Below are 19,925 nucleotides of genomic sequence, written 5' to 3'. Positions count from 1 at the left end.
CACCTGTCTAAATGTTCCTCCACCTGCTTTCTGCTCTCTGTAGAGATCGGTGTCATCTGCAAACATCATGATCCACAGAGATTCCTGTCTGACCTCATCTGTGAGTCTGTTTATTACCATGGTTTAGTCCTCGGTTTAGTCCCTACAGAACCTACAGAACATCTCACCGCTGTCTTCCAGCTCTCATTCATGTCCTGAAAAACTCAAACGTTCTTCTCTACTTCCTCCTAAACCACACCTCCTCTCTCTGGATCTAAAGACATGAAGCAAATCCTTCTGACCTTCTATTTTCTTTTCTAGAAACCTCATCAAAGCAAACATCTGAGGTTCTCTTCTTCTACATGAAACCAAACTGATCCTCACAGATGTCCACCATTGTCTCCTGTTACACAAATTCACCCAAACGTGTGAGTATTAGTCATCCATGGCATCTAAAGAAGCAGTGCAGTGATGGGTAACAGTTCAGAGTTCACATCAGACCTGCAGGACTCCGCTCCGCCTCCCAGGGAAGGTCTCCGTCGCGGTCCGACATCCAGGAACAAAGGCCCCGGTGGAAGGTGCAGTGCAGCCGGCCCGCCTCTGCAGCACAAACAGGGAGATCAAAGAGTTCCTGCAGCATCCATCTGTATCTTCATCCAACAGAAACCAACGTTCTGAGGCGCTGGGTTCTTCCACACACAGCCTTCACAGTGAACTATAACCTCACTTCCTTATGTTGAAGCACAGAACATACCAGGCCGCCAGGGTCCTGACTACAGTTCCCATAATGCTCCATCAATCCATCAACCGGTGCACCTCTGTCGTACTAAAACATTCGGACGGCTTTCTGAGCGCCGTGTTCCACAGAAAACCTGTTCCAGCTCAGTAAACAGAACCAGGATTCACATTGATTTCTGGGAACTTTGAAGGGTTTTAAACAGTCCAAAGAATACAAATGTTTGATGAAAACCCTCTGAGTGTCCGAGACGTCTGTGTCTCACAACGAGAAACGTCTGAATTTACGATCCAATTACAGTCGCAAACGTAAACCTGGGACGTACCGGGGTCATCGCGGGCGTCCTCTGCTGTGTTTCCCAGTTCGATGTCAAAATCCCAGTCCTCATTGTTACCGGGCAGTCGAGGAACTGACGCACACACACACACACGGGTCAATTATAAGCTAATGTACAACAAGTTAGTAGAACAGTAACAATCATTTCCTGTGATAATGTCAAAAACTGAAACAGTTGTCAAAGCTGACCTTAGCTGAACAAAGGTCAGGAACTAAATCCATCATAGATGTTTAACGCTGCAAACACGACTCCAGAACATTAAATTAAAACACAACTTTAACCCTTGTGCCATCTTAGGTGACCCCCCCCCTTCCATTGAGGTGTTCCCCCTACCATGACAAAGGTGGATAAAGGTGGAAAGATTTCATGTAATCCATGGACACCAGTGAGGTTCACAAATCATTGAAGAAAAAAGGTTCAGAGCACTGTCTAGTGGGTCTAGATGACCCAACTCCCAATGTTAAAGTGCCTAAGATGGCACAAGGGTTACAGTTAAAGTTGTGTTTTAGCAAAAAAGTGAAGAAATGCAGCAAAAACCAAAGAAGCAACAGAGAAAATAAAAGAAAATTGTAGATAAAATAAAAATGTTGAAAAAGTATTTTGTTTACATAAGTAGAAAAAACAAAGAGGATTCCAGTCGAGGTTTAATTTTTTAATGAACCGGCTGAGAAAGTGTGTTTGTGTTTGTGTTAGTGCATGTGTGTGTGTTCTTACTGTGCACGTCTCCTCTCTGTCTTTGTGTCACATCCTTGTTGATTCTGTTGCTTATTGTTGTTGTTTTTAAGGAGGACGTTGGCAGCATCGTGGTTGTCAAGGCGACTGTAGGTACCGTGATAACAGCAGACATGGTACTAGCAGTAGTGGCTGTAGTAGTAGTAGCAGGACTTGTAGTAGCAGTAGTTGTAGTAGCAGTACTTGTAGAAGCAGTAGTTGTAGTAGCTGTACTTGTAGTAGCAGTAGTTGTAGTAGCAGTACTTGTAGAAGCAGTAGTTGTAGTAGCTGTACTTGTAGTAGCTGTACTTGTAGTAGCAGTAGTTGTAGTAGCAGTAGTTGTAGTAGCAGTAGTTGTAGTGGTGGTAGAAGTGGTGGTTAGAGTCGTTGTATCCATTTCTGTTGTTGTGGGCAGTGTTGTGGTTGTTGTTGGAACTCTGGTTGTCATTGTTGTTGTTGTTGAAGCTGTAGTGGTTGAAGCATCAGTCAGAGGTGGGCGGGTTGTTTCCATGGCAGTGGTTACCGAGGTAACGGTGGTTGCTATGGTTGGAACAGTAGTAGCGGCTGTGGGAGGAGCTGCGGTTACAGGAGCAGCGGTTGTAGCCGTGGTGGTGAGGGGGGGCGGGGTTCTGGGTTTGGGCGGGTACACAGTCACTTTGGGGACGACTGGAAACATAAACACAAACAAACAAGACCAGCTGTAAACAGCCCCCACAACAAAACGGACCGGTCAAGCCCAGACCAGGACAGAAGATCAACATCCTCAGCATGGAAGCTCATGAGGTGGAGATTTCCAATCAGAATTTGGGTGGAGGAACATCTAAAGCCTTAGCCTCATTCAGTACCATAGGGGGGCTGACCCGTACGGGTTCTGCCGGTTTTTGTGTCATCTGGGAGTCGTAGAGAAGACCGTCTGCATCTTAACCCATCTTGTGGGGTCAAAATGACCCGATCCTTACGTTGGCGTGTTCTCCCCACCATGACAAAGGTGGATAAAGGTGGTAAGATTTCATGTAATCCATGGACTATGACATACAGATGATGATGTCATACGTCATCCTTACATGCTCTACCACCTTGATATTTCAAGTTTCCCGTGCATCTATGAGGACAGCTGAGACTACGGCCTTCACCTCTGTTCATGGAGCGATGGTAGGAATTGGTCAAAACTTCTCTAAATGTTTTTTCCGGCTTCTTGTTTCCCGAATCTCCTGACTCTGCGTTCAGTTGGTAGAGACGGATCAGCTGGTGGATGTTGGAGAGTGCTCAGTAAAGTCTTCCTGGGCTTGAGGACTAGACGCCTCAGCAGTTCAGGTGGGACGTTACCTGTGCAGCCGTCTTTACACCTGCACTTTGGGGAGGACGGGTTCAGCGAGCAGAACGGCCGCGGGTCTTTATCTGGAGGGGGAGGGGAAAACGGCGTTCTTTCTCTGCTTCACCTCAAAGATCCAGACGGGCGCAGCGAGAACGCAGACTCACCTAGGCAGGTGTAGCGTCCGTTTACGTACGTGAGCCTGAAGCCCAGGTGGCATTTGCAGATGAAGCTCCCGAACGTGTTCACGCACTTCCTGCGGCGAGGACACACGCCGCCACCGGACACGCACTCGTCCACGTCTGCAGAGACGAGAGAATGAGGGCGGAGCCCCGACACCTGCAGCTGCTGCAGACAGACGCAGACTGACCCACGCAGGTGCGCCTGTCCGGACCCAGACGTAACCCCGGAGACGGACACGTGCACCGCACCTGGCCTTTGATGACCTCACAGCCGTACTGGCAGTTGGCGTGGTAACAGGTCCTGACTGGAAGCCGGGACAGACACGGGTTTGACAGAACCACAACCAAAACCGGTTTCTGCATCACCTCAGAACCTGAAAGCTGCTGGATCATCAGTAGAGCTGCTCCTAAACTCACCAAATGTGTCGAAAACCTTCAACCTGGGGAGGAAGTCATAACATGCAGACCCCCACCCCTCATCTTATGTTGCCATGGTAACCATGGTAATGAAGGAGCAAACATTTCACCCAAAGCCACAAAGACTAAAGCATATCTCAACATGGAAACAAAGTCTGCGAGTGGGATTATTTGTTGGTGTTACCATGGTAACAGCAGAGAGGACCAGCTTCTGTAGAGACATTTTTAAAAACTGATTTTCAAGATTAAAGTCTGGACTTCAAATAGAAACAACTGCAGAGATGAGGAAAACTTGTTGACCAATTTCAAATGAAAATACATTTTTTATGTGATTCTGACGTCAGCATGTTAGTGCCAGAGGTCGTTCAGAAAGCACTGATTGGTCCGAGTCAGTCTGAATCTAGGTTGCTAAGGCAACCACTGGCCAAGTTGAGTTTGTTGGAAGGCCACACCCCTCCCAAATCTGTCCAATGTTTTAAATGTTGGATGTGGGGCAAGCAGGCTCCGCCTACTTTATTGAGGCATCTGATTGGTCAGTTTATGACTTCAATAACCTGAACTACAGAAAAATATTATGAAAAAATGAGGATTTTAGAGAACGGTTAGTCTGACCAGAACGAAGTCTGTGGGATTTTGGCTCCTTGGAGCCACTTCCTGATTGGAAGGCCAGGGGGCGGAGTCACTCAGTCCAGTTCTCAGTCATTCCTTGCTGCCATGTTGATAAATATGTATTTAACTCTGTTAATTAATGTTTTTTTTAATTAATTAATTTTGTTGTTTAGTTTTTTTTAGGGACATTAAAGCTGGAAAAGGATCAGTCCAATACGGCGATGACGGGGGGTTAGAGGAACAATCATCTGGACCATGGAAGTCTAACGCCTCTGACGTCCACGTGAGCGCCCCTCAGGCGGCGCCGCGGCTCTGGACTCACTCCTGCAGCTGCCGTCCGGCTGCAGCTCGTAGCCGTCCAGGCAGTAGCACTTGAAGCTGCCCGGCGTGTTCATGCAGCGGTGCTTGCAGGGCCGCGGGCGCAGGCCGCACTCGTTCAGGTCTGAAACACACAACCAGGGGGATTAACCTCTGACCTCAGCGGCGTCTGAGCGCGTAAATGTGTCTGCATGGGGGGGGGGGCACCGCAGCAGCTTTATGACAGAGTCGTTTCCAGAAAGGATGTGAGTCAGCGCCGCCGCCGCCTCTAATCTGAACCCAGTGTGTGTTTGAGGGTCTGCAGGTGGGACACGCCCTCAAACGGGCATGGCAGGAATGTTTCTGACAAAGCATGATGGGAAATCAGAAGACTGTGGGCGTGTCAGGCGGTTACCTTGGTTACAGGCTTTGCCGCTGAATCCCGGGTGGCACTTGCATCTGTCGGGTACGACACAGTCTCCGTGTTTGCAGGCGTGCTGACAGTGAGCTGCACACACACACACACACCCACCAACACACACACACAGACACACACACACACAGGGTCACCCGTCGAGTTCGGACACGTTTCCATGACTCAGCACAAACAAAGCCGCCAGACTTTAGCCCGTTCCAGTCCATTAACAGATTCCAGAAGACCCTCCTGACTGACAGATGAGGCTCTGCAAATGAGGCAGAAAGGGGGGCTTTGCACCGACCACCGGCAGGCCGCTGACGCACAGCCGTCTGCAGGGATCCTGCATGCAGAACCAACAAAAGCTGGAGGTTCTTCCAGAACCTTCTGCCCCCCGCCTGAACAGAAAAACGGCCACGACACTGAAACTCTGTTTTGACAGCAGATTCAGTTTGTTTGTTTGTTTGTTTGTTAGTACGACAAACAAACAAACACAAGTAAACAAACAGTGACTCCTCACTGCTCCACAGTCCTGTTCTGAACCCGCCACAGGTCAGCGTGAAGAGGCAGGACAAAGGATGAAGAGCAAAGACATAAAGACCAGCGCTGTGCCTGAACCCCCCCCCCCCCCCCCCCCACTCACAGTGCAGCAGAGTAATGTGAAAAACTATTCAGACGCTCTCTACTGTTTTTTAAACGGCGGATGTGACATCATTAAAATCTAATGAACATGAGCGTTTTGGGACGATTATTTATGAGTCCAATGTCTGAAGATAAAAATATTGATGGTTTATTGAATAATATCCCCCGAAAACTCCCCAATTGTCTTGCTTCTGTTTGTGACAATAAAGTTTTCTCTGGGTCTGGAAAACAGATGCTAGAGTAAAAAATAGAAGCGTGAGGAAGACGTGACCCAGACGGGCGTGAAGGTCGGACACGTGTTCAACGGCGTCCTCACGTTGACATCGGCCCCCGTCCGCCTGCTTCCAGCCCCAGCAGCACTCCACGCTGTTGCCATAGCGACACAGACCATCGGACGGCGCCGCCTGGTCCAACCAGCTGAAAGAAAGTGAGATGGACTCATTAAAAGTATTGGGGGGGGTCCACTGGATGAACAAAACACAAACAACCCGGAGGATCGGATGAACTTCCTGTGTGTGTGTGGGGGGGGCGCTTGGGGCTAAGATCTGGTGTCAGAACTGCAGGAACTCCCAGAAGCCTTTGCCAGTCCAGACGGGTGAGCGAGGAGCTGCGTCCAAACATTCCTGGCATCTCCAGTTTCCTGGAGCCTGTCCCAACATGAACGCCACCAGGACGAGACCCCGGAGGGAGGGGCTCCTCCTCCTGCACCTCCTCCACATGCCTCCTGTCTGAGAGCCTCAGCCGTCATGAGGAGGAGGCCGAACCCCCCCTGAGGAGGCCTTCCACTCCCCAGACCTTCTAGAAGGTCCAGGAGAGAGGAGAACGTGCAGGAACAGTCCATCATGGACGTGTTCTCCTCATGTTGGACTGCTTCTCCATGTTCTCCTTTCATATGACATGCAGGAACAGTCCATCATGTGTTCTCTGGGGCGAGAACATGTTAATGATGGACTGTTCCTGTTCCACGTTCTCTAAGAGAAGAACATGCAGGCAGAACGTGTCCATGTTCTTCCTGCATGTTGTTCTATGACAGGAGAATCTCCGATGGGAGAACATGTTAATGATGGACTGTTCCTGCATGTTCTCCTTTCACAGAACATGGACATGAACAGTCCATCATGTGTTCTCTGGGGGAGAACATGCAGGAACAGTCAGAACGTGTTGTCTGGACTCATTAATTTGCAGGAAAACGTTTTTCCAAACAAACGTTGGACTCTGCAGAAGCAGTGATGCGTTCAGGAACACTCAGAGCAAACGCGTTTCTCAGAGGAGGAACATCTGAACCTGTGATCTCCTGCACGCTCACAAACAAGGTGGAGTCCGCACCTGTTGTAGTCCAGCCGCTGGCTCCGGGTCAGGGTTTGGGTCAGGGCCAGAAGAACCAGGGCCAGCATCCTCCTTCAGGACCCACGACGGGTCAACGGGAACTAATCCAGAGTGAGTCCGGTTTAACGGTGGATTAGACCAGAGACGCAGAAAAGGCAAATCCTCAGAGTTCCGTCATCAACGCTCTTTGATCCTCCGCTTCCGGTCACTGCAGCGACGCAGCGGGAAGATTCCGGTTCACGGACTTTATCCAGACGATCACTGCTCCGTGTCAGACTCTCCTCCACGCTCAACCTCTTCCACGCGAGCTCAGCAGTAGCAGCTCCGCGCGCGCGCGCACGGGACGTTTGACCGCGCGCGCTCCGATTCCACATTAACGGCTGGAGTTGAGTGTTTAGTGAGAGTTGTGGTGCGGAGAGCGGGAAATGTTTGACAGATTTGAACCAGAACATGAAGTTTGGACTCAACAGAGCGTCTGATGGAAAATGTTCAGATAAGTCGGAACGGGACGGAACCCGTCACCACAGAACCGCTCACGAACGTTTCAGGAAAAAACTTGTTTCAAACCATTTTTAGCTTTGTTTTCTAAGAAACTTTGACCTTTAGTCTAAACATTTTGGGGAAAAACACTAAAAGTTTTTTTTTTTTTTTACAAAAACCGTTTTTTCCTCTCGTGGATCTCCTTTTTCGCGGCATCCCTTTGATGAACCGTCCAACAGTCCGTTAAACATGTTCTGATGAAGACGGGTTACCGACCCAGCTTTGGTTCTGTTGGACCCGCTTCTCAACTCAACCCTTGAAGTTTCCCAGACTGGACGGAACCAGAAATGACTGAACTCTGCCCCCTTGTGGCCAGACTCTGAACTCCTGGTTATTAATAGTTGGAAGCATCGATTACTGTAATTGATCCACCATTAATTATCATGTCATTAATCATTCAAGATTGTACGGTGGCCCCGAAGGTCAAATCACTCAACACTGAAGCATATTTAAAAACTGCATTTTAGAACAAACTGAAATAGAATAAAAATGAAACATTTCACACAAAAAAAATCAAAATTAAATGTTAAAAAATAAAACACAATAATGTCCGATCCATTCAAAACCATAAAATGAAGTTATGTGACATCAATGATGACGACAATGGTCCTTTTCAACTAAAGTCACTTAGTTGAAAAAAGGCAACTACCCCTGGCTGCAGCCTGCAGAATTGCACAACATAAAAAGGTGCAGTAAAAACTCCTGCTGCTTGTTCAACACCAGTTTATCCACCAGGGGGCGTCACTGGTTCACCCATCTGATTCCAGGGTTCTCCTCCTCCAGCTCTTCTCACTTATTCAGATGTTCTTCATCGTCCGTCCATCAGTCCGCCTGTCTCCGTCTGACCGACAGCATGAAGAAATGGGTCCAGGTTCTGGTTCTGGTGAGACTTTTGGAAACTCCACGTTCAGGTGTTCAGTTACTGAGGCTACATGTCAACCGGAGAGTGAAGATCCAGCAGGAAGCTGCACTTCAGCTTTTATTTTTACCCAGAAAAGAAAACAGGATTTACTGAAATTTACAAACCTTTGTATTTGTTTTGTTTCTTTTTGTTTGTTGTGCACCAGGTGTGTGTTTGTTGTGTTGGTCCTGTGTGTTGTTGGCACGACTTGGACAACAGCGAGTACGACTGCTGGCCTCTGCAGGGACCCAACGAGTTCAACATGATTGACTGTGGAGGTGAGTCCGACCCGGGAACGTGGTTCTGTTCTGTGAGGATGGTTCTGTTCAATGAGGATGGGTGGGTTCTGTGTGAGGACAGTTCTGTTCATCTTCAAACGTCAGAACCTTACATGAAGGTTTTAGAGGTTTTATGTCTTCCTACAGTATTTGTGACGCTTTTAACTTCTTTAACTGTAAGTTTGTCCATCAAAGGTTCTTATCAGAGCAATAATTCCTAAAGACAAAAACATTTATCAATCTGCCTTTTCACTAAAGACATAAGTGGATCTCTGCTCTGTGATGCTCCTGGTTTTTATGATCACATGCAGCTACCCAGAATGCAGCAGTGACAGTTATTAAATTTTAGGAATAAAAGCTTTTTCATGAATAAAATTGGTAGAAACTCAACTCTGGATGTTACGAATCGCTGACAGCTGGACCTGCGTATCACTAGTAATGAAATGATGGAGTAAACGTTGAGAATGAAGCAGAAGTCTGGATGCTTCCATTTGAGGGTGTTTGTGTCGTTCAGGTCTGGAGATGGCGTGGGTCGTCCGTCCTCCAGAGCTGGTGAAGAGCGGGGAGGTGTTCAGCGTCACATATTCTGTCACGGCCCGCGACTCTTTCTACGACTGGGCGATCCAAAACCACATCTTCACTCAGAGGTGAATCTGTTACTGCATGGGACTGACCGGTCGTCCAGTCTGCCTGCCCGATCTGAGCTGCTGATGTGCTTTTGTGGTGTTTCAGTGACATAACAGACGCCGCTTCAGCTCGGAGCTTCTGCGAACGTCACGAGTGTCCTGCAAACTGGAAAGACGCCAACGGAGAGAACTGCTGCATTCATCACGCTAACATCCACTCCTGTCCTCTGGGATACATGGTGAAGGATTTGATGATTTCAGTTCATCTTCATTTTAGAGGAAGTGTCAGTCCTCTGAGGCAGCTGGAGGACAACACATGGTAGACAGAATACACAAAAACATTTAGATTTAGCAACAGGAAGAGGATTTAACAAAACAGTTCTGATACATATGCCGTGGTCTGATGGTTAAACACCCACCTGACGCTCAGATCTTCCCCTCCTGACAGACAACAGAGAGCATCTGTGGCCCCTGGATCCCTGATGATGGAAAAATCTTCACCCACACCATTTCCACCTCCGGCAAGATGTCCCAGACCAACTGGACTGCCAAGGTAACCAGAAGTACCATAGATGGTGTCTCAGTCAGGTCGAGGTGTCAAAACTGGTCTTTGAAACGGCAAAAAACAGGCAAAAACTGAATAACGTTTTACTCATGGCAGATGTGCTACCACAAACCCAATCTGTGACAGTGATGGGTTCTTCTAAACAAGTCCTATTCCACTGAAAGGACATAACTGATGAGTAAAGAAGGAGAAAGACAAGTGTCTACAAATTCCTTCCAAAAATGTGTTGAAAGCGCCAAAGAGTAGAACAGATTTGAGATTTTTATGGTTCTATTGCACCACAAGCCCAGAACTGTCTCATGACCTTTTATTTAAAATACTGCTTTTCTGGGATTGCCAAAAGGTGTAGGCCAGGGTTGGGCGCCAAGAGCCAGATTCCATCTTGGTTTCAAACATACCCCTCACATCTGCCCTTAGCCCTGGACCTGCCTACCAATAGTGTGGACCTTCAATAGTACAGAAAACTGTTTCTTCATCATTTTGCCAACTTCCTCCCACAGTCTGATAACCCATCAAGGGTGTACCCTGCCTTCGCCCAACAGTAGCCGGCACATGCTCTGGCAACCCTCTGACCCCAAAAGGGGTCTAGCAGGTTGGGAAAATGGATGAATGGGTCTTAGTTTGGCTTTATTGAAGTCTTGAGGATTTACATCTGTCACACACCGTACTAAACACTCAAGTGTGTCGTTTTATGCAGATGACAAACTGCCGTTTGTCACTCAGGTGTTCAGGATTTTTTAGGTTCCTTTGAAGGTGAGGATCTATTTTGACAAAACAACAAGATTCCCCAAACCATCAATGTGTAGCTACTACTGCAGACAGTTTGGTCATCTTTGATCTGTTGTGACTGCTTTGTCTTTGATAAACCATGGAAACTATTCTCAAGCTCCACCCAAATGTTGCAGGTGGTTCTTCTTCATGCAGGCTTGACCTCCCTCATTGCTCACATACGAGTTGGAATCATGCAGGCTGCCCTGGAGGCCAAAAGTACTGTGCTGCCAGCTATGGGTAGGTTTTTTATGTGTTCATCCCAATGACAACCATCAACTGACAACATAGGGTAAGTCTGGGGTTAGTTAATGGATCTTGTTCCAGATAGCCACAGGGTTTCATTTGACCAGAGCAGCTCCTTTGGTTGCTGTTGTTTTCTCCCATTTTTAATGAACTACCCATATTAGGTCCTGAAAATTGCAAAAGCTTTTGTCGTTGAAAAGAACATTGTCTCTACTACTTGAATCCAGCTCAAAGTCACTAGTGTTGATGAGTCATCTGTACCTGAAGCTTACCTTGTTCCTGCAGCACTGGTTCCTCTAAGGACCCACTTCTGATTCTGGAATCTCTAAAATCAAACATTTTATCATTTATTCCGATGGAACAAGCTGGAATCAAGCTGTCATGGTAGAGCATTCCTCTGTCAGTTTGACAGCTTCTAAAGAAGGAAGGAAAGCAAGCGCAGGTCTAGGTCATCGGACACTGAGCATTGGGAAGATTTCTGTACTGTCTGGTTGCTAAAGCATATCAGACCAAACAAGTAACAGTTTTTCATTTATCCCCCCTTCCTTCAGTTTGTGGTAACAATGTTTGTGAGGAGGGGGAGTTTTGCTCCACCTGTCCAGCCGACTGTGGCGATTGTCCCATGACCATGACGACCAAAATGGCCATCAGTCTGCCGGTCAGCCTGTTCTGCTTGTCCTTCATCCTCACTGCAGTGGTGAGACTCACACAGCTGAAAGAAAGTCAAACCGCCAAACAATAATGGATTTAATGCTCAAAAGATTTTGTCTTTGTAGTGGCTGAGGTACCAGAAGGAGAAGCTGCTGTGGGACGAGAGCTGGATCATCGACTTCTCAATGATCAAACAAGGTACTCCAAAATCCAGATTAAAAGGGCTGGGGTTAAGTTCAGGCTGATTGGTTAAGTTGACCTTAGTGTACGCCACCCGACTCAATGTTGCAAAAATGGCAGTTCAATGAGAAAAGTCTAGATGACCCTCTGCTGGGTCCACCCACCTGCCAATCAAAACCACAGGCTTCCCTAAAGATGTTCAAGTTTAAACACATTCAAAACCAAAAAAGCAGATTTAAAATAATAAAATAAATCTCCCAACCCAAGTTTGTATGAATCAAAAACAAGAATTTAAACATAAATGTTTTTGATAACATTTATTTTTGGTGTCAAATTCGACTTTTTAACATGGAAGTCAATGGAAAATTGCGTCCCTCTGTAAACTGCCTCCGGTGGTCTTTGGAGGAACTGCAACATTTTGATTTGCAGCCAAATAAGGAGAACAAGATGCCGGCTTGGTTTAAGTCCAATGAGATAAGGATTACTTGCATGAGTACAAGACAATATTTAGGTTCCAGGATGTGGAACCTGTGCCTTCCATTTTTAGAGGATCTTACAATCAAAATCTTACCAATCAAACTAATCTCATTTGTTTGATTGCTACTTTTCAACCCATCTGTCGGATTTCTTTACTGGTTCCTTCAGTTTTGGGGACAGTAGGGGAGGGATAGAAACTACATAGTCCTACAGTCCACCACAGGACCATAAGGAGTTTGGTGATTGGCATGAATTGGCATAAATGTCCATGGTAAGGTTAAGTTTCATCTTGGATGGTTTGCCAGTCCATCACAGGGTTTGATGCATTCCACTTTCCAACTTTGGCCAACAATAATCCTGTGACCCTAGAAGGGATTCATTCAGTAGGTGTAAAAACCAGATGGATGGGTGGAATAACACCCAAAAACAAGTTGTAAAGAAGTTAGAGATAGGATTGTTACTCACACAGTGCTCTTATCTGTACAGATCAGGAATCACGAATGACCATGGGCAGTATAATGAGTGTTCCTGTGGGGAACTGTGACAGCAACACCAGCTGTCTGACTGGGCTCAATTCCTGTACAGGACAACCTGGAACCCGAAAGACTCCATTCATCTGCACCGGGATATAGTACTGTTCTTGATGTTTTGTGGCAGCTGGTTAGCCTGGCCTCACTGGTGTCATAGTTACAAGCTCTTTCTCCAACAGTGACGGCAGGACCGTAGCCATCAAGATAATCCAGACAAAGATGTTCTCACTGTCCAAAACCATCAGACAAGAAGTCAAACAAGTCAGGTAACAAATGCCCAACATGAGTTCTCATTTATCAAACCACCTCCTCTGTCCAAGTCCTCTGTTTTCTCCTGAACCAGGGAACTGGATCACCCCAATCTCTGCAAGTTTATTGGAGGCTGTATTGAGGTTCCAAACATCGCCATAATAACAGAGTATTGCCCAAAGGGAAGCCTTAACGATGTCCTTCTTAACGAGGAGATCCCAATCAACTGGGGCTTCAGGTGAACTTTCCTGTCCATCTGCAGACACAGCTGTTTTCAATGAACAATGCTTGTTTGGACAAATGTAAGTAATCATAATCATATTACTGTGACTGTCTGACAGATTCTCCTTTGCTGCGGACATCGCCAGAGGGATGTCGTATCTCCACCAGCACAAGATCTGTCACGGGCGACTGAAGTCTATGAACTGTGTCTTGGATGACCGCTGGGTCTGCAAAATAACAGGTTAAAGGAGGGGTTTGATGTCACGGATACATTCCTAAAATAGGCTAAAATGTTTTCAACATTTTACTCAAAGTGAAAAATTCATTAAATACGTTTTTTGGTGCCATTAGAAACCTCATTGCTGACTATCGCCTCTAAGGAAACAATATTTCATAACAAATGAATGCAGAAATATCGGTATACATATTCTTTTTTAAATCCCATTTAAGAAAACGTTAAAAAAAAATAATTTGAAAAAGTTTAGGTTTACGGGGTCCTGGAGGATAAAAATAAATGCAGACTTGGATGTTTGTGGTCGTTTCTCAAATAGTGCATAGGAATGATTCAAAAATGCTTCATCGGGAAAACTGTTTAGGAAAATGTCCAACAGTCTTCTTCAGAGTATTGGTATGAACCACATATACTAAGTCCTATATTTTGATCCCGGACAAGCCCCCATTTATTTCTAAGTTAAACTTGTGCAATGATACGATCCTTTTCAAGTCGAGGAATTGCAATATGAAATAGAGACTGAGAATAGATTTATTTGAATATTGCATTAAGAATTTAATTTAAAAACTGTCAATCCAAGTTAAGAAATCAAGGATCTACAGAAAACATAAGCAGACTTGTCTATATTATTAAAGATAATGGATTGGATTTTTCCAGACGATCAAAGTGCTTACAATGTGTCTCCATTAACATTCACTCCTCATTCATACTTGGTGATGGTGAGCTATTGCTGTAGCCACATCTGCCCTGGGCTACATCAGTGAGGGTGAAGTGTTTTGCCAAAGGAAATGGTTGGCTGGGTGTAGCAGGGATCGAGCCCCAGCGATTGGCCGACCTGCTCAACCACTGCCGCCCCACAAGACCACCGAGCTCTTTGCTTGTTTCTTGATAGTGTTTGTGTACAAAGCGTCACTTTGAGACCACAGACGTAAACCTGCTGCAATGAGTGAACTGAAAACCTCTTCTACCTGTTTGATGGATGTGATCTTTGCTGCCAGATTATGGACTGAGGATGTACCGCAGAGACGATGGGACCGAACCGCTGTCTACCTATCAGCAGAGGCTCATGGAGGTGTACATGCCACCCGAGTTTCAGAACTCCAACATGGAACCAACGCTAGCTGGAGACGTCTTCAGGTGCTAAAACGAATACATTTTAAACACACTCAGTCAATGGATACTTGCCGTACATCAAGATTAAAGTGAACACAACAAAGCACCGCATTTAAAGGAAAGACAAAAGTTTTGCTACTGACCTCTGAACTTGTGTTTTCCCAGTTATTCCATAATTCTCCTGGAGATAGCCACTCGGAATGACCCCGTCCCTGTAAGTCCAAGTGTCAACCACTGATTTTGCTTCATGATGAAACACAAATGTTTTTAAAAAGAGGGAAAAATGACTGCAGCTTTGACAACCACTGTTTGTGATACTATCAGTTTAACCGTTTATCACCGGAGGTGTCGTCGGTGACATTTAATAACAGTCTTCATCAGTTTACGCCATGAAGATAAATCAGCTGATTCTGATGCACCAGAATCAGCTGATTTACAGCTGATTTACAATGATTACACAACCACCTCAGTAATGTGTTGTATATCAGTGATCACAGTAATACTTTACTGTGGATGGTTGAAGAGTCACAGTATTCCAAAGAACGTAACCACTGGAGCCAAAGCTCGGATGTTAAGGAGTTTAAATGGAGAAACTTACAACAACATGAGCCGTCATTTCAACCTCTGTGGTCTGTAGCTCCTCAAACGTGAAGAACTTTAGTTTCATTATTTAGGTTATTTTACAAAACAGTTTATTTAGAGAAATGAAGGTTGAGATTCTTTATAGTTTTCACCTGAAAACGATTTTCTGATTGAAAACTTTGAGCTGGACTGAAAGTATGACGACACATTGTTTAGCTAAAGCTGCAGTTAGTTATTCTACAAATGTTGTTAATCATCTAAAAGCATAAAACGATCAACTCAAACCTTCTTCTGAATCTAGTTCATGTTTGCTTTATTATATCGGTGTTGTTAAAGAATAGACTTGTTCCTTTGTTTGTCCCAGGAGGATCTTTGTTTAGATGTTTGAGGCTGTAAAACTCGTCACTACACACATTTTCCACGTTTCTCAGACACACATGAACATTTCTACACTTTTCTCTCTCATTTAAAGTTCAAACCTTTATGGAAAAATGTGTTTAGGATCATAAAATGATAACAACGATCGGATCACGATCAAAGATTTATGTAGATTTGACAAACTGAACGATTTCTGTACAGGAAAAACGTCACGGAGGAGATTGATTGACATGCTCTACAGCCAATCAGGACACAGAACACAATGCAGTGTACAAAATTCTACTAAAAATCTGTGAAACAGTGAGCGGGAAAGTCATACCAGGACATAACGAGGAAACACTGAAACCTGGTAGTGATGCTCTTCAGCTGCACATTGTGCTTATCATCCTCGTTTCTCAGGCAGAAGAGTCCAGTCTGGACTGTGGTTGGTGTCCTCCTCTGCCTGAGCTGATCTCCAGTAAAACCGACAACACCTGCCCCTGCCCCGCTGACTACGTCGATGTGAGGAGGAAACCCCTTCCTGATGTTCACTAAAACTGCCCGTCTTACCTCTTTCTGTTCCTGTTTTTGACCCACGTGTGTTCTTGTAGCTGATTCGTCGGTGCCGTTCTCATAACCCCGCCCACCGGCCCACCTTTGAGCAAATTAAAAAGTTTGTCCACCGGATCAACCCCATTAAAGTCAGCCCAGTGGACATGATGATGAACCTGGTAAAAACCCAACATCCACACATAAAGACCCCATCTTCAACCGTTCATCGTATCTGATGGAAAGTCTCCCGTTCTGTCAAAGCATGGCATGTTTTTAACTCTTCAGACATTCCTAAATCCTCTTTGACGGCTTCATTTCCCGCTCTTCTTCTGTTTTTTATCCACCTGTTCTTCTCAGATGGAGAAGTACAGCAAACACCTGGAGGTCCTGGTGGCCGAGCGGACTCAGGATCTGACCCACGAGAAACAGAAAACCGACCGGCTGCTTTACAGTGAGACGCATCCACATCGTTGATATCCAGCTGATCTGCTGGTTGTTTGCATCATCACTTCTATGCAGATGATATGATCATATCTCAGATTAAAACCCAAATTCTTGATTTCCTGTAATCTTCATCTGCTACTTCATAGTTGTGTTCTTCACCAGACATTTAACATTTAAATCACACATTTGGACCGGTATTCTGACAAACTGTAGGCTTTATCCTATCAGAGTGTCTGTTTCAAAGTACACAACCGCCTCGTCACGTCTACGAACAGTTGCAACAGTTTTTGGTTGCTGCAGGTATGCTCCCAAAGCAGGTCGCCGACGATCTACGTCAGGGGAAACCGTCGCAGGCGCAGAGCTACGTCAGCGCCACCGTCTTCTTCAGGTGGGTCCAGCTCTACGCCCGTCTGAGATGTGTGTCCAAAACCGTCAGAAAAGTCGGCTTTTCAGTTTATCCCCTTTATTTTATCTAGACGGGCCTGGAAGACTTTAGAAAGATCTTTAAAAAAGTATTAAAGCAAACAGGAGAAGTAACAAAACCAAAACATTTAAGAGAATGACCACTGTTGATGAGGTTCCAACAGTCTGTTCAAGAGGGGGCGGAGCTTATTTTAGATTTCATTTGATTATTTATTAAAATGCTTTGAACACCAGAAACTCTATACACACATGCCAGCACATCCACATTTAATACTCAAACTGCCATTACACGACTCGAGTTCACAGTCAAATATCAAATTTAAAGAATATTTATTCAAAGGAAAACAAATCTGAGAGTCATACATCTAATAACGTGTTTTTAACTGCTCCACACTGAGAACATATGGAAGAACAAGAGAGTCGTAGAGAATCCAAGTCAGGCATCGTTCTCTGGAGAACCCTACAATATTTTTCCTTCTATGGAAAACGTTGCTTTGTGCATCATCCTAAGAAAATCCTTTTTGTTTTGGTCAAATTGGGATTTATACCTTTCATCTTTTGTTTTTTGCTAAAATTGCCTGAAATAAATCAAATCAATTATTGTTAACTTATTAAGAATAAACCATTCTATTTTTTCTGGCGCTCTCTAATAAGTTTTCGTGTGACAAAACAAAACAAACAGTCTTCAATATTTTACATACTCGACTGAAATGGTTAGAATAAAATGTCAGTACTTTGGGTCCTAACACTGACCCTTGTGGGACGCCACATGTGACAATCTGAACAATAATCCTGCGACCGTAACAACTTCTGTTGTTGTTCTTCCATTGTGATCCTTCACCTCTAATGCCCTATAATCCAGGTTATTCTATAGAATCTCATGGTTTATGGTATCAAATGGGTTTATTAGACCCATAAATCTCCCCGGTCCGTGTAGTTTCTGGTCCAGTTCAGTCCAGGTGGATCCAGTTTGTCAGAACTCCCATGTGATCCAGTTTCCATGCTTTGCTTTCTCTTGGCGTTCCTCTGGTGCTGTCCCGGTTGGACCACAGCGACATCGTTGGCTTCACTCAGCTGTCCAGCAGCAGCACGCCGTACCAGGTGGTGGACTTCCTCAACAAGCTCTACACAACCTTTGACAACATCATTGACAACTATGACGTGTACAAGGTGGAGACCATCGGCGACGCCTGTGAGGATCACACTTCATGTCTGACGTTTGTGTCTGCCTTACTGCTTTAGCCACACATTTCACCCTTAAAAAGCTTCAAACATCCGCCGCACTCTAGTCGTTGGTACCGGCTCCTTACTGACCGCACACATGGCGTCTGGAGCTGGAACGCCATTCTTCACGTGTTTTTGATGACCCTCTCATCTGTGACATTTCCTCAAAGGAGCAGTCCATCAAAAAGCTTTTCCTTTTCTCATATTTACCTAAAGGATGTCAGAGCTTCTTTAAAAGCATCAGAGGTTTGGTTTGGTTTGGTTTGGTTTGGTTTGGTTTGGTTTGGTTTGGTTTGGTTTGGTTTGGTTTGGTTTGGTCTGGACACCAACATTTTCATCTGAACTTTAGTTTTTGTGTCTGACTCTCACACAGCCTCCTTGAGTTTTATAAAGCTTTTTGGTTGAACATGGCCTTATATTCTGGTTTTGAGAGTTGAACAGGAAGTGATAGTAAAGCAGGTTTCCTGCAGGTTTCTGGGTTTGGTACAGATGTCAGTCAAACCTTTCACCACAGTTAAAACCACAGTTTCAGTCTTTTTGGTCACATTTATTACATTCAGTATTTTATCCATGACTCTTTCTGTTTCTAAACGTGGGTTTCCATCCCTCCATGACAACGTTTGGTCTGACTGCTCCTACTGTTCTTGGGTCAAACAGGAAGACATGTCTGTCACCTTTTAGTAGGACGGTGGATTCAAACCCACAACTGTCAGCCGGTACTCTCCCACTGAGCTGGTTTTCTGGTGTAAACCTCAGAGTTTTGGGTCTTCATCTTTTCTTTGCTCCGCAGAAGCTTCAGCGTCGTTTCCCTCATAGAACTCAGACCTTTTGTGCAGCTGATCGGGCTCTTATTTTGAAAAGCCTTAACCCTCTGATAACCTTCGGTTCCTTCTCGGGCGTAGACATGGTGGTGTCCGGGGTTCCTCAGGAGAACGGCATCCTCCACGCCTCAGAGATCGCCAGCATGGCTCTGGACCTGGTGGGCGTCTGCCAGACCTTCCGGATCCCCCACAAACCCAGCATGCAGCTGCAGATCCGCGCAGGAATCCACTCTGGTACCGGACGGCCCGCAGACCCACAGAACCCTGCGGGGGGGTCCGTCTCACAGCTTCTCCTGTGCTCCTCAGGGCCGGTGGTGGCCGGAGTGGTGGGGACCAAGATGCCGCGGTACTGTCTGTTTGGGGACACGGTGAACACGGCGTCCCGCATGGAGTCCACCAGCACCGGTGATGCTGTCTGACCCACGGGGAGGTTCTGCGCCGAAGCTGGACGCGTTTCATGAACGTGTTCTGTCTCTGCAGCCCTGAAGATCCAGTGCAGCTCCAGCACCTTCTACCTGCTGGAGGAGATCGGAGGCTACGTCCTGGAGTGTCGGGGAGTTCAGCAGGTCAAGGTGAGGCGCGGCGTCCTTCACCGCCGCCGCAGGCGGACCACCTGTGACGTCTGTGCGGGTTCCTGCAGGGCAAAGGAGACATGGTGACCTACTGGCTGCAGGGGAAGAAGACCACTCCGGTCACCAGGGATGTGAAGGAGTCTGAACCCACCAAGGCCGTTACCATGGAGACGGAGGCAGAGAGGGAAGCGGCCATTCCCGGGTTCCTGAGCGACGATCTCCTCATGGATCCCGTCTGAAGACGCCTTCAGTGGGTTTAGAGAAGGACCAACACGTGTGTTTGAGTTTGTGTTAGGTTCCTGAAGCTTCAGCGTCTCACGTGTTTGACGGAAATGTCGTTTTTGTAGAAACTCAAACCGTTTTTTCTCTTTATTTAGCAGAAATGTTTAAAACTGTTGTTGATTTTGTA

General features: G+C 45.9%; 3 protein-coding genes and 1 long non-coding RNA gene across 8 annotated transcripts in view; 2 read left to right on the top strand and 2 right to left on the bottom strand.

The window, feature by feature from the left end:
• LOC101155147 (Fc receptor-like B) overlaps nt 1–950 on the top strand; it is a 9,564-nt gene extending 8,614 nt beyond the window's left edge. For all 4 annotated transcript variants that reach the window (XM_023948974.2, XM_078936822.1, XM_078936821.1 and 1 more), the window contains 2 exons: nt 44–100; nt 301–950. The gene's annotated coding sequence lies outside the window, so the exon portion shown is untranslated. The remainder of the gene's footprint in view (nt 1–43; nt 101–300) is intronic.
• LOC101170304 (nephronectin) overlaps nt 1–7,104 on the bottom strand; it is an 8,132-nt gene extending 1,028 nt beyond the window's left edge. Inside the window, exons 1-10 of the mRNA XM_004079541.5 lie at nt 6,964–7,104; nt 5,954–6,054; nt 4,996–5,088; nt 4,606–4,725; nt 3,446–3,562; nt 3,243–3,377; nt 3,090–3,161; nt 1,767–2,429; nt 1,041–1,124; nt 481–579 (exon numbers count right to left, since the gene is read on the bottom strand). Of these exons, the coding sequence (XP_004079589.3) occupies nt 481–579; nt 1,041–1,124; nt 1,767–2,429; nt 3,090–3,161; nt 3,243–3,377; nt 3,446–3,562; nt 4,606–4,725; nt 4,996–5,088; nt 5,954–6,054; nt 6,964–7,031 (1,552 nt within the window). The 5' untranslated portion in view covers nt 7,032–7,104. The remainder of the gene's footprint in view (nt 1–480; nt 580–1,040; nt 1,125–1,766; nt 2,430–3,089; nt 3,162–3,242; nt 3,378–3,445; nt 3,563–4,605; nt 4,726–4,995; nt 5,089–5,953; nt 6,055–6,963) is intronic.
• On the top strand, nt 6,067–19,925 carry olgc8 (membrane guanylyl cyclase). 2 transcript variants are annotated; one of them, NM_001104651.1, is given in 24 exon segments: nt 6,067–8,190; nt 8,287–8,386; nt 8,571–8,682; nt 9,197–9,329; nt 9,415–9,547; nt 9,757–9,861; nt 10,779–10,881; nt 11,439–11,584; nt 11,664–11,736; nt 12,682–12,826; nt 12,905–12,991; nt 13,069–13,212; nt 13,316–13,437; nt 14,427–14,565; nt 14,707–14,755; nt 15,901–16,002; nt 16,092–16,211; nt 16,390–16,483; nt 16,777–16,864; nt 17,952–18,091; nt 19,026–19,178; nt 19,251–19,349; nt 19,425–19,516; nt 19,585–19,925. In NM_001104651.1, coding segments are annotated over 23 exon segments (2,580 nt in total). In that variant the 5' UTR covers nt 6,067–8,190; nt 8,287–8,356; the 3' UTR covers nt 19,756–19,925.
• LOC144987439 (uncharacterized) lies at nt 12,053–13,152 on the bottom strand. Its single transcript, XR_013651327.1, has 3 exons — nt 13,032–13,152; nt 12,661–12,953; nt 12,053–12,560 (listed from the first exon to the last, which is right to left on the bottom strand). It is a non-coding gene; the product is annotated as an uncharacterized LOC144987439 (long non-coding RNA).

Source organism: Oryzias latipes, chromosome 18 (genome assembly GCF_053564925.1).
Source record: "Oryzias latipes strain Hd-rR chromosome 18, Olatipes_Hd-rR_3.1".
Lineage (NCBI taxonomy): Eukaryota > Metazoa > Chordata > Actinopteri > Beloniformes > Adrianichthyidae > Oryzias > Oryzias latipes.
This window is presented reverse-complemented; position numbering and strand designations above follow the sequence as displayed.

What these genes read in the sequence shown, in the direction of transcription:
- olgc8 (XM_020711401.3), top strand. Translation starts at nt 8,357, where the DNA reads ATGAAGAAATGGGTCCAGGTTCTGGTTCTG. An exon ending in CCTGTCCTCTGGGATACATG is followed by an intron (nt 9,548 to 9,756) that starts GTGAAGGATTTG and finishes CCCTCCTGACAG; the next exon opens with ACAACAGAGAGCATCTGTGG. An exon ending in AGACCAACTGGACTGCCAAG is followed by an intron (nt 9,862 to 10,778) that starts GTAACCAGAAGT and finishes CAAATGTTGCAG; the next exon opens with GTGGTTCTTCTTCATGCAGG.